Source organism: Astatotilapia calliptera, chromosome 9, assembly GCF_964374335.1.
Source record: "Astatotilapia calliptera chromosome 9, fAstCal68.1, whole genome shotgun sequence".
NCBI classification, from domain to species: Eukaryota; Metazoa; Chordata; class Actinopteri; order Cichliformes; family Cichlidae; genus Astatotilapia; species Astatotilapia calliptera.
The window spans coordinates 31,526,516-31,538,866 of NC_137430.1; the positions used below are offsets into that span (position 1 = coordinate 31,526,516).

Genomic DNA, 12,351 nt, shown 5'->3' on the forward strand with positions numbered 1-12,351 from the left:
TCCCTATATAAATCTCTGCATTTCATCGCCAAGCTTTTTTAGCATGGACTCTTATTTACAAACATGGTCTACACAAACACCAAAACCACAACAGATGTGTGATTAACTTGTTAATCTTAATGGTTAAATTTCATATTCACAAATCCAAATGTTTAGGAAGACATCCCTCTTTTTATGTTTTTTTTCCCACGAGCTTGTGCAATACCTTTAATATAGTGCTGTTTAATTCTATTTTGTATAATGATGTTTAAATAAAGGTTTGTAAAAAAAAAGAAGAAGAAGAAGACAAAGAAGGAGGAGTGTGCGTACTGTGCTCTTTGCTGTGTCTTTCCGCCATTTTAAAAATGGGCACTTTTTGAAGAACCCGCATCAAAGTATTGTGGAGAAGCGTCGTGTTAAATCTAATTGATGAACGGCTTTTTGTGAGGTATGTGTTGCAGCTGCGAAGACGAACGTACGTTCTCCTGTTAGGTTACAGCTGGTAGGAAGGTGCGTTCAGTGTGTCTTTGTAATTTTAAGTTTCCATGTCAAACGAGATAAAACAGTTATTTCTGGATGCGCACTTGTTCGCTGAGTTTGGTAAAAATGTGTTTTTGTAAACCACTGACGTTTCTAAATGTTACTGCTTTTATTTCATTAGTTCTGACGAGGACAGCTGAGTGATGTTGTTGGTGAGCTTGGATTAAATCATCTCTAAAAAAAGAACTTGTCCTCGTGGTGACTGACTTGGGGAGTGGAGGTCAGTGAGCCCATTGTCTCTGCTGGTCCGACTCCAACTACAAAGCCGGCCCGCTCGCCCCCTCCTGAGTCTGAGAGGAGATCCAGAGTAAGTCAGTTATAACTACACTGGTTGCTTAACTTCATCATTTTCTACAGGGTCTCTCTCTCTTAGCTCACTTTGATTTGATTTCTGCCTTCTGTTTAGCCTCTCTGTCTGCCTCAGTACATTAATGTTTTATCATTTGAGATAAACTCTCTGTTTCCGTTCATATGAAGGTGATGTCTGTGGATATTGTGGGAAATATACATGTAGCAGTATTTCAGTAAGTGTCAGTCAGTCAAGAAGCAAAAGAATATTTAAACTAAAACACATTAAAAGAAGTGTTTTGCTTGTAACTGCATAAGTTCCTGCACAGGGGCGGTTAGAACAGGATGTACTCAGGATGTGGCATACACGATCACGGGCCTCATAACGATCAACAGGAAACAGCTGGGGGTGAAAGGGTCTCGAAACGGCATTCTAAGTGTTGTAAAAAGGAACTTACTCATGCATCTTTAGCGTGTACAACCCTATAAAATAAAGAAGTTCTTGTCCTTCCTCTATGAGATCTACCAGACTACACTGAGGGTGGTATCGTGTACGTCTCCCACATATGTGCTTAATACATAATTGTTGTGTACTGGACCTGATCTGAGTATTGGTTGTTTGTTCTCAGCCCAACATAAAACAATCGGGACAAGAGGCTCAGCATGACCTCATTAAAAATCCACTTTTCTTCTTTCATATTCTTTCTGACGTCTTTTCTTGTGTAAGCTGCTAACTCTTGTGATGGAGATTTCTTTATTTTATGTGTTGATCATATGTTTTGACAAAATGACTTTAGTAGTATCTATAGTACATTTTGTGTGACTTGGTTCTACATATAGGAAAACATCAAATATGTATTTCACAGGTTATTCCACACACAGATGGGTATTGTGAGTGAGTTGGACTGACACTCCCAGGCACCATGAGACATTAGGCAGATAGTGAGACTCCTTATCTCCAGGGAGGAGGTGTTGAGATGAAATTATTTGAAGTGCCTCAATTCTATGCTGTATATTAACTAAAATGCCATATAACCGTATAGTGTAGTATTAAGTGGACATGGCCCTGAAAAATAAAGGCATTAGACTACGTGTCCTTGGGGGGTAGAAAGCTGTAGACTCTCGCCCACGCTTGCCTGTGAAAAACTAGATAACAGGGGACCATCTTCTAGTGGAGATGCATTATAACTCACCTGTGCATTATAATAAAAGGTGTTGATTGCAGCTGACAGTGTCTGCAGACTTTGATAACTGTGACACCCTCGTGGTTAATCAGAGGGAAATCTGAGTCAGTGTGGATTTGGTTGTACAGCTCTCACACATACAACCTGAACTGCACATTGTAAGTGTGATGTTCTTCAAATTTGAACAAAGTAAAAACTAAAAAACTTTGAAGTCACACAAGCCAAAATTTTATTCACAATGTTGAACTTTTACTACTTTTATCGCCAAAATGAGCTCACTTCAAATGTTTACCACAGCATAGCGTCCCCAGGCACCTGAGACGTTTGGCAGATGGTGAAACTGTTTATCTTTGTGAGGTAAGAGGGGGCACTTGTGGATGAGCTGAAGGTATAGACCTGATGTCACTGTTTGGGTTCTTTGTCATTACAGGAGAAAGAAGTGAAAGCAGGCCCAAACCTCAGCACATGGATGACATCAACCAAAAACATCCAGCACCAGCAAGTAAAGATGAGCCAGCGGCGATCCCTGTGGAAAAGACTTTTCCTGCTATGAAGCAGCCCAGAAGACGCAAGCGCGCCAACAGGGAGGAGAGAAGCTTGAGCTGTGATCAGTGTGGAAAGGCTTTTACTCGGAGTAACGACTTAAAAACACATCAGCTCATCCACAGTGGAGAGAAACCATTCAGCTGCGATCTGTGTGAGAAGACCTTTACTAAGAGATGGAACTTAAAAACACATCAGCTGATCCACAGTGGAGAGAAACCATTCAGCTGCGATCTGTGTGAGAAGACCTTTGCTCTGAGATGGAGCTTAAAATCACATCAGCTGATCCACAGTGAAGTTAAACCATTCAGCTGTGATCAGTGTGGGAAGACCTTTACTCAGAGATGCAGCTTAAAAACACATCAGCTAATCCACACCGGTGTGAAACCATTCAGTTGTGATCAGTGTGGAAAAACCTTTACTCTAAGATGCAGCTTAAAAAAACATCAGCTAATCCACACCGGTGTGAAACCATTCAGCTGTGATCAGTGTGGAAAAACCTTTACTCAGATTTTTCACTTGAAATCACATCAGCTGAGCCACACCGGTTTGAAACCATTCAGCTGTGATCAGTGTGGAAAGACCTTTACTAAGAGATGGAACTTAAAAACACATCAGCTGATCCACAGTGGAGAGAAACCATTCAGCTGCGATCTGTGTGAGAAGACCTTTGCTCTGAGATGGAGCTTAAAACAACATCAAGTCGTCCACACGAAATTTAAAGCTTTCAACTGTGATCTGTGTGGGATGTCTTTTACTAGGAAAGCTTACTTTAAATCACATCAGCTGATCCACACCGGTGTGAAACCATTCACCTGTGGTGAGTGCGGAAAGTCTTTTATTAAGAATTACCGCTTAAAAGCACATCAGCTCATCCACAGTGAAGTTAAACCATTCAGCTGTGATCAGTGTGGAAAGACCTTTACTCAGAAAGGTGACTTAAAGAGACATTATATGATCCATGTTGGAGGTAAATCATTTGTCTGTGATCAGTGTGGAAAGTCTTTTCAGGATAGAGATCACTTAGAGAGACATCAGGGCGTCCACAGTGAAGTTAAACCTTTCAGCTCTTATCTGTGTGGAAATTCTTTTACTGGGATTAGTAGGTTAAAAATGCATCAGCTCATCCACTCTGGAGTTAAATCATTTGTATGTGGTGACTGTGGAAAGGCTTTTACTCGTATGACTGGCTTAAAATCACATCAGCGCACCCACTCTGGAGTTAAATCATTTGTATGTGGTGACTGTGGAAAGGCTTTTACTCGTATGACTGGCTTAAAATCACATCAGCGCACCCACTGTGGAGTTAAATCATTTGTATGTGATCAGTGTGGAAAGTCTTTCATCCATTACAAAAGTCTATTGAGCCATCAAAAGACCCACAAAGTGTCCTCCTGTGAGAAAAGTGGCAGACCAATGGGACATTACCCTGACAGGGTTCATTTGAACACAGTGGGAGAAACGGGGGTTCTGAACAAAAGTTCTTCTGGATGCTGCGTCAAACTTAAAAAGCTTGAGATCAGGCTTCACAGAATTCAGCTTTAATTTCCTGAGAAAGTCAGAGCTTCACTGTCTTTGTAGATCTAGTGAAAACATGAAAGGGTGCAAAAAGAGGCACTGTGGTACTGCATGATGAAGTCAGAAGTGACAGAGAAGTATGTGAGCGTGGTTCAGGACATGTTTGTGTGGTAGCAGTGACTACCACACATACTTGGGTTGAAGGTGGGGGCAGGATTACATCAATTCTGAGCCCCTTCTTCCTTTTTCAAAGAGAGGGCAATACTCAGGAAAGGATGATGACAATAGAGCTGCAAGACAGGATGGAAAGAAAAAGAGTTTAAGAGAAGATCATGAATGTTGTGAAGTGATCGAGCCGCGATTACAAAATCTTAGCTTATGGAGTTAGTTATCCCAACACAAGTTTAGCAAGTTACACTTCACTGGCTGTGTCCACAAACAGCATGCAGAGCAAACATTACTCCCATCATCTGATCACAAGAAAAGCAAAATGTCAGAAGAGTTCACCTTCTGGGTCAAACTGTCAGACCTGTTACTGTTTATTTGGCTGTTCATTGTGAGGTAATTATCAGTGTCAGTGCTGCGCCACTTCTGTTGTAACTCACAGGAAATGTGTTTTAAATGGGCTCTATTGTCTTACAATATTGTGTGAGTCTGTTTTGCTCCAGAAGGACACAACCATTCCTGCAATTTTTAATGTTACAGTAAAAAAAAGTAAATTCATAAATTTGTGTCATTTTAAACAGGCAGTATGTGGAAAATTACACGTGGGTAAGAATATATTTAATGTTTTCAGTGGTCTGTTTTCTTACAGGATGTGAGTGTGTTTTGCTCCATGAAGACACAAACCTTCATTTTTTGTTATGTTGCAGTAAAAATATTTTTATTGTAAGTCATATATTTTCGTCATTTTATCCAGGCAGTATGTAAAAGATTAACTGAATCCTATGAAAAATAAAATGTAGAAAGATGTGACGTATCTTTCAGGTTTTTTTTTCTGAATAATTACACACTGCTTAAAATTAATTGCAGTATAATTATTTGTTTATTTCTTCCTCTGTAAGAAACTGACTTGCTGTCCCTTTGTTCCCGTGTACCTAAGTAATTGTGGGTAATATCTAGATGCACGCTCAATCATCCAGGTAAGGAAATCCCAGAAGTTGATTCTGTTCATCTGGACGTAGCGTTTTCAGTGGGACAAACGTTTCGTAACTCATCCCAGAGACTTCTTCAGTCTCAGCTGACTGCAGGTTTCTCCAATCTTATAAACACTTGCATAATTTTTGCATAATGAATGAACAATGGGCTGTGAGGTCAGTTCCTTGATCATTAGCATGCAAAGTGTCATGAACACTGATCACTAAATCCACTATTGGAGTGTACATTGTCTGCTCCATTTCTAGCTGAATGCATCACATTTACTTCTTCACATTTTGTACCAGAAGACTTACCAGCCTTTAGAAGACAGTGGTCCCGAACCAGAAATGGTAAAGTCGCTGTGTATAAGAGCAAGGATATTATATAGGGTCTATCTGACAATATAAATGGTACTTGATTAAATATTAACAGCAGTACTAAGTAGCAGCCTGACCATTGATTCAGATTGAATACATAATTTTCTCTGGGAGCAGGCCTGTCGTCTGGAACATGCTTTATATTTACAGCATGGAGGGCATCCGGGTGGGTCTTTATAAATTGCTTGCAAGTAGTCTTAAGATGACACTTTGCAGATCCCAGTGCCAACACTTCTCATAAGCCTTCACCCTTGTGTACTTCTGCTCTGTGCTCACTTGAAAAGTTGTTTCAGATATCAGAATACTTTATTAATCCTGAAGGAAATTAGGGTTACAGCAGGCTAATGGCGCATGCGCACTTACAAAGGAACCTTCTGACCAACTTTACACAAACATCACATTGAGGAGACATGTCAGAAAGGTAGGCTGATAGGAAAAAAAAAACAACGAAAATACATAACATGAGGTAAGAGGAGGAGAAAAAAACTCCACTCAGACTGAGCTCCTAGTGGGAGAACAGTTTGATAACAGAAAAAACACCTCAGCACAAAAAGCACATGACTATCAATACACCATAGAAACACAAGACAAGCAACAGGGGAGGGTAAAGGGTAAGAGAGCCGCTGTAGACAGCGCATCCGATCCTGCAGTGTGTCTGCGCTGGTCCAGTCGACTGCCATCTTCCCCGGTAGGGCACAAGCATCGAAGGCATTTGGAAAGGGAGGGGGGATGAGTGTGTGCATATCAGTGTATGTGTGTGTGTGTGTGTGTGTCCAGAGTTCAGCTGAGACAGTGTCCTTCGCCCTGCCAGGCTAAGTAAACAGTCTTCCAGCCAACCCAGGTGGCCTTGCATGGAATGGGGGGAACAGTCTAAACGCAGTCGTTATCAGGGTGTTTTGTTCAGCTCCAGCCTTGAGGCTGCAGCTGGAGCCGAAGGGGTCTCCGCATGAAGTGATGGTGGTTTTTACTTTAGTGCGAACAACTCATATGAATTTCAAAGCTGTTCTAACAGTCCAACACTAGTCTCTCAATTTCCCGTTGGAGAGCCGTGAGCTTTCTATGATGTTATCCAAACTTACATTCTGTGATGTTGTCATTCTTGTGGTCAAAGAGCAAGTTCTGAGAACTAACGACCGCAGTGCACTTCCCCAAGATGTAATCGAATTTGCGCTCAAAGGTGTTGTTCGAGCTAGCCCCTCCAGATGTAATCCAGTTTTTCACTCAGAGATCTTATTCTGAGTATTGACGGCAGCCGTGTGTTCTCCAAGATCTTCTCCGTGCTGCACTCAATGAGCCCATTTTGAGAAACTCACGCCTCGTCCCATCATTTCAATCCCAGCGGGCAGCCTTGTGGGGGTTTGAACAGCCGGTTCCGCTTCCTTAATTCTTCGATAAGCCAGCTCCGATCAGCAAGAACCCTGTTATCATGGTTCCAAATAGGTAGATATCTTCAGCAGTCAGGCTCACTCGAGCCCGGACTTCTCGTTGAGAAGGGGTGTCAATTGCATTCAGAGACCAGTTGATCAAATCCATAATTCATCTTTTAGAACAGACTGTGAGAGAGTGTTCCAAGGAAAAGTAAGTAAAAACACAAGAGAAGACAAGGACATAAGAAGCTAAGCAGGGAAGATAAGGGCAGGAGAGGAGAAAAGTGCGACCGCCTTCGCTGAGAGCCAAAAGAGAGAGAAAAAAAAGCTAGTGGTCAGTCTTGGAGCAGTACAGTACAACAAAACAAACAAACAAAAAATATGCCTAGCGGACATAAGCCCAAAGATCCTGACTTTCTCTACATTTTTTAGGGCAGCATTCCCCAACCTTTTTTGCACCAGGGACAACTCAGACAATATTTTCAGGGACCGGCCTTTAAGATAAATACAACAAAATAAAACGATACAAAGACGAAAACTGTGGTATTTTGTAAATATAATAATAAACGCGAATTCAGCTGTGTAATTGTGTAACTTTATTAGCAGCGTCCTCCTGAAATGCGCCAACAACATTGAGAGTAACATCCTCCTCTCTGCTTCTTTATGCTCTCTGATCGCTATGTTAACGCTTAAATAGTTCTTTCAAAATAAGACACATGACTACAACATGGGAAAAGACCCAGGGAAACAGACTTAACGATAAAAACCCTGAAAACCATACACTTCACACCAGAGCCTTTTCTCTGAGTCTCACTTTATAAGCTAATTGTTCTAACAATAGCTTCCTCAAAAGTGCAAGTTTAGATGAAAGAACTTTGTGGTTGAATGTTTTTAACATTCAAACATATAGTTTTGTATGTTTGAATGTTAAAAACAGCATCAACACAGCCACTTTATCCAGTAAACTTTAAAATTGAAGTTCATTGAAGTCTCCCAGCAGGACAACAGAGTCTCCACAGAGCACCTTCCAGCACCCCACCCAGGGACTCTAAGAAGGCTGGGTACTCTGAACTACCACTCGGCGCACAAGCGCAGATGACAGTCAGGACCCGATCCCCAACCCTAAGGCGCAGAGAACAAACCCTCTCATCCACCGGGAAGAACCCCAACGTACAGGCAGCAAGCCAAGGGGATATTAGAATACCCACTCCAGCCCGCTGCCTTTCACCAGGGGCTACTTCAGACTGAGACAGAGTCCAGCCCCTCTCCAGGAGACTGGTTCTAGAGCCCAAGCCATCCGTAGAGGTGAGAAAAACTATATCTAGCTGGTACCTCTCAACCTCATGCACTAACTCAGGCTCTTTCTCCATGTCCCAATTGCCAGTCTTAGTAGCCAGGGATCGGTCTGCCAGGGCATCCGCTCCTGGCTGCCGCCCGGCATACAATGCGCCCTACCCCTATCGTACCACCCGCGGGATGTGCCATAGGGGTCGAGATCGCGGAAACAAGCGCCAGAAATGAGCTTCCTCCGAAGGGTGGCTTGCCTCTCCCTTAAAGATAAAGTGAGAAGTTCAGCCATCCGGGAGGGGCTCAGAGTAGACTCGCTGCTCCTCCACATCGAAAGGAGCCAGCTGAGGTGGTTCGGGCATCTGACAAGGATGCTCCTGGGCACCTCCTGGGTGAGGTGTTCCAGGCATGTCCCACCGGGAGGAGACCCCGGGGCAGACCCAGGACACGCTGGAGAGATTATCTCTCGGCTTGCCTGGGAACGTCTTGGTGTTCCCCCAGACAAGCTAAAGCAGGTGACTGGGGAGAGGAAGGTCTGGGCTTCTCTGCTTAGGCTGCTGCCACCGTGACCCGGCCCCGGATAAAGCAGAAGAAAATGGATGGAAAGCAGTTCTGTTTTTTCCCTGCATTATATACATATATACCGTATTTTCACGCCCATAAGGCGCACTTAAAAGTCTTAGATTTTCTTTAAAAAGTACGGCGCGCCCTATAGCGCAGTGCGCCCTGTGTGTTGTAAGGAGGACATAGTAGAGAACACCATGAGAACGCTAAAGGGTGAAGTGTGGGCGTTGATCGTATATACCGGACAATCGCACATACCTGTCTAAAAGGACAGGTATGTGCATTATGTGGAACATCGTTGTTTTAACAACCCTGAAAATGGCAAAGAGACACGCTTATGAAGCACAGTTTAAACTGAAGGCCATCAGCTACGCGGAGGAACATGGAAATCGAGCAGCGGCGAGAGAATTTAAGATTAACGAATCGATGGTTCGCAAATGGAGGAAGCTAGAAAACAAGCTCCGGCAGGTCAAGAAAACGCAGCTGAGTTTCCGCGGACATAAGGCGAGGTGGCCCGAGTTGGAGGAAAGACTTGAGCGTTGGATCATCGAGCAAAGAACGAGCGGGAGAGGCGTTTCGACGGTCACCATTCGGCTAAAAGCGGTTTCACTAGCTGAAGAGATGAACATTGAACATTTCCAAGGAGGTCCGTCTTGGTGCTTTCGTTTTATGAAACGGTGCCATTTTTCCATCCGGACCAGGACTACGGTAGCGCAGCAACTTCCAGCGGATTATAAGGAAAAGCTGGCCATCTTCCGCTCCTACTGCAGCAAACACATCGGCGACAAAAACATCCAGCCCAGCCACATCACTAACATGGACGAGGTCCCGCTCACTTTTGACATCCCGGTGAGTCACACTGTGGAGAAGAAGGGGACCAGCACGGTAGCGATACGCACAACGGGGTATGAAAAGTCTTCTTTCACTGTTGTGCTTGGCTGCCATGCTAATGGACAGAAACTGCCGCCTATGGTGATTTTTAAGCGAAAGACTTTGCCTAAAGAGAAGTTTCCAGCAGGAATCATCATTAAGGCAAATGAAAAGGGCTGGATGGATGAGGAAATGATGAAAAAGTGGCTGAGGGAGGTGTATGTAAGGAGACCAGGTGGTTTTTTCCACGCATCACCATCGCTCTTAATCTGTGACTCTATGCGTGCCCATCTCACAGCCGATGTGAAAAAACTAGTGAAACAAATGAACTGTGAGCTTGCTGTCATTCCGGGAGGCCTGACAAAGGAACTCCAACCGCTGTACATCGGTGTGAACCGCCCGTTCACGAGCGGCCTGGGAGCGATGGATGACCGATGGAGACCACAGTTTCACCAAGAGTGGAAGGCAGCGCCGGGCGAGTTACGCCACAATTTGCCAATGGATTGTAGATGCTTGGGCTAACATGTCTGCTGGCACTGTTGTTCGAGCTTTCACAAAAGCCGGCATCATTTCCGAGGAGCCGCACGGCACGGAAAGTGACTCTGACAGTGAAGAAAGTGAACCTGGCATGTTTGATGGAGATTTAGCGCAGCTGTTCAATTCAGACACAGAGGATGAGGACTTCGATGGGTTTGATTGATGATAAAAATGTGAGTACCAAACTTTGTTTTGCTCCTGCTTTATTTTTAAATATGCACACTTGTATGCTTGTGTGTTGTTGATGATGACGATTACTGGTAATAAAAATGTGAGTACCGAACTCAGGTTTGCTCCCGCTTTATTTTTAAATACGCACACGGTACTTGTATGCGCCCTATAATCCAGTGCGCCTTATGTGTGTGTTAAATACAGTAAGGGCACACATAACTGAGACTGCGCCTTTTAGTACAGTGCGTCTTATGGTCGTGAAAATACGGTAATAATGTAGCATATGAGGTGTTGAAATGTTCTACAAATGGAGAACTGGGCCCAATTTGATTTAGTTACTTACCTCACAGCGGCTGCAGTTGATCGCTCTCTTTCCCTACGAGAAGCCTGGGTTCGAGCCCGACTATCCTGAAGGGACATTTCCTGCCGTATACACAATAGATGGTTGGGCCAAATGCCGCGTCATGTGCCTGGTGGGACTGTCAATTGAGGACATCTGAGATATTGACCTATAAGGAACTGTTACACCCCAGCCCAGGGGAAACTGGCGTGCAACACAAGGAAAAAATTTTAAAAAAGGAAAATGTCCCCACACTCCCTGCTCTCAAGGAAGACGAACCAAAAAACAACGGTCACGGAGTTTGCAACAACCAGTCAGTTTATTAAGTCCCAAAAGGTAGCGGGTGTCAGGATGAGCATGGCCAAAACAACAAACAACACTCTAGAAATGAAATGCAGCTGGTTTACCTACACGGGAAACCCCAAAAGAAAAATACAGGTTTCTTACCTGCCTCCCTAACCAAAAACAGGAGAAAAGGTTCCCAAAGAAAAATGGCTTCTCACCCCTACAGCTACCGAGTCAAAAAACAAAATTGACACAGGACACAATTATGCGACCCTCTGGTGTGGCAGACCAAAAAACACATCAGAGGTGGGCAACTCCAGGCCTCGAGGGCCGGTGTCCTGCAGGTTTTAGATGTGTCCTTGATTCAACACAGCTGATTTAAATGACTAAATTACCTCCTCAACATGTCTTGAGGTTCTCCAGAGGCCTGGTAATGAACTAATCATTTTATTCAGGTGTGTTGATCCAGGGTGAGATCTACAACCTGTAGGACACTGGCCCTCGAGGCCTGGAGTTGCCCACCCCTGACCTAAACCCTTCTTGTAACGGATATTAATGTTAAAGTAAAGACCAGCTCATGAGGCGTTGGTTGCTGTTCTGCATCGGGGGGGGGTTATGGTCGGAAAATACAATGGTTGGTAGAGGATTGGACCCAAGGTACACTTCGAAATGCTGCAAGGCTAAAGCCTAATTTTCAATCGTGCTGTAATGTAGCTGGTGTTTTATACATTTTTTGAAAAGAAACAGATGGGATGGTCAACGTCATCTTCATCCTAATTGACCAAAATTAGCATTATCACACTAAAGAAAATCCCTTTGACAATTTGGCAGTACAAGTTATTGACGGACTTCTATCTGTCAATAACTTGTACTGCCTGAGATATTCATTAGAAACTTTTACTCAAGCTAACTTCCCTTTGTTTCTACTGCTCTCCATAACTGATAATCTTTGGCAAATTCTCAAATAGTTCCATACAGAAATGTAATCAGTTTTTGCCAAAGGATACAAAATTCAATCTTAATTAAGCATTCATGTGTATGAGCAGTGCATGTAGAGTGATCAAATTAATATGTTGCATACCAGCATTCACTGATACATGTAACACTGTCTACTGGACACTTAGTTACAATTAGTATTGCTTTCCCTCAAATCCCTCGTCAGCCAGAAGTGACTGGTCACAAAACACGAGCTACAGCTGATTCCCAAAGGGAGGACATGAAAATTCCTAGACACTCTGGGCTGGCTGTGTCTGCAGGTCTCGCCGCAAGAAACTGATAAGAGATTCGTCCTTTGGCAGCAATTACGGCTGATGAAAATTGCTTAAATATTACTACAAATAGCAGTGGAATTTTCTCGAAAGCTC

The 12,351-nt window shown here is 43.5% G+C and overlaps 1 protein-coding gene across 3 annotated transcripts; it reads left to right on the forward strand.

Moving 5' to 3' along the window:
- The first annotated feature begins 283 nt into the window (after window positions 1-283).
- On the forward strand, window positions 284-5,027 carry LOC113029697 (uncharacterized). 3 transcript variants are annotated; one of them, XM_026180688.2, is made up of 4 exons: window positions 284-427; window positions 641-826; window positions 2,289-2,348; window positions 2,422-5,027. In XM_026180688.2, the coding sequence occupies exon 4, from the start codon at window positions 2,457-2,459 to the stop codon at window positions 4,077-4,079; it is 1,623 nt and encodes a 540-aa protein (XP_026036473.2). In that variant the 5' UTR covers window positions 284-427; window positions 641-826; window positions 2,289-2,348; window positions 2,422-2,456; the 3' UTR covers window positions 4,080-5,027. The 3 variants fall into 3 exon arrangements, with proteins under 3 accessions (XP_026036473.2, XP_026036471.2, XP_026036472.2); XM_026180686.2 differs by lacking the exon at window positions 2,289-2,348; XM_026180687.2 differs by lacking the exon at window positions 2,289-2,348 and having other exon boundaries at window positions 314-489.
- The last annotated feature ends 7,324 nt before the right edge of the window (window positions 5,028-12,351 follow it).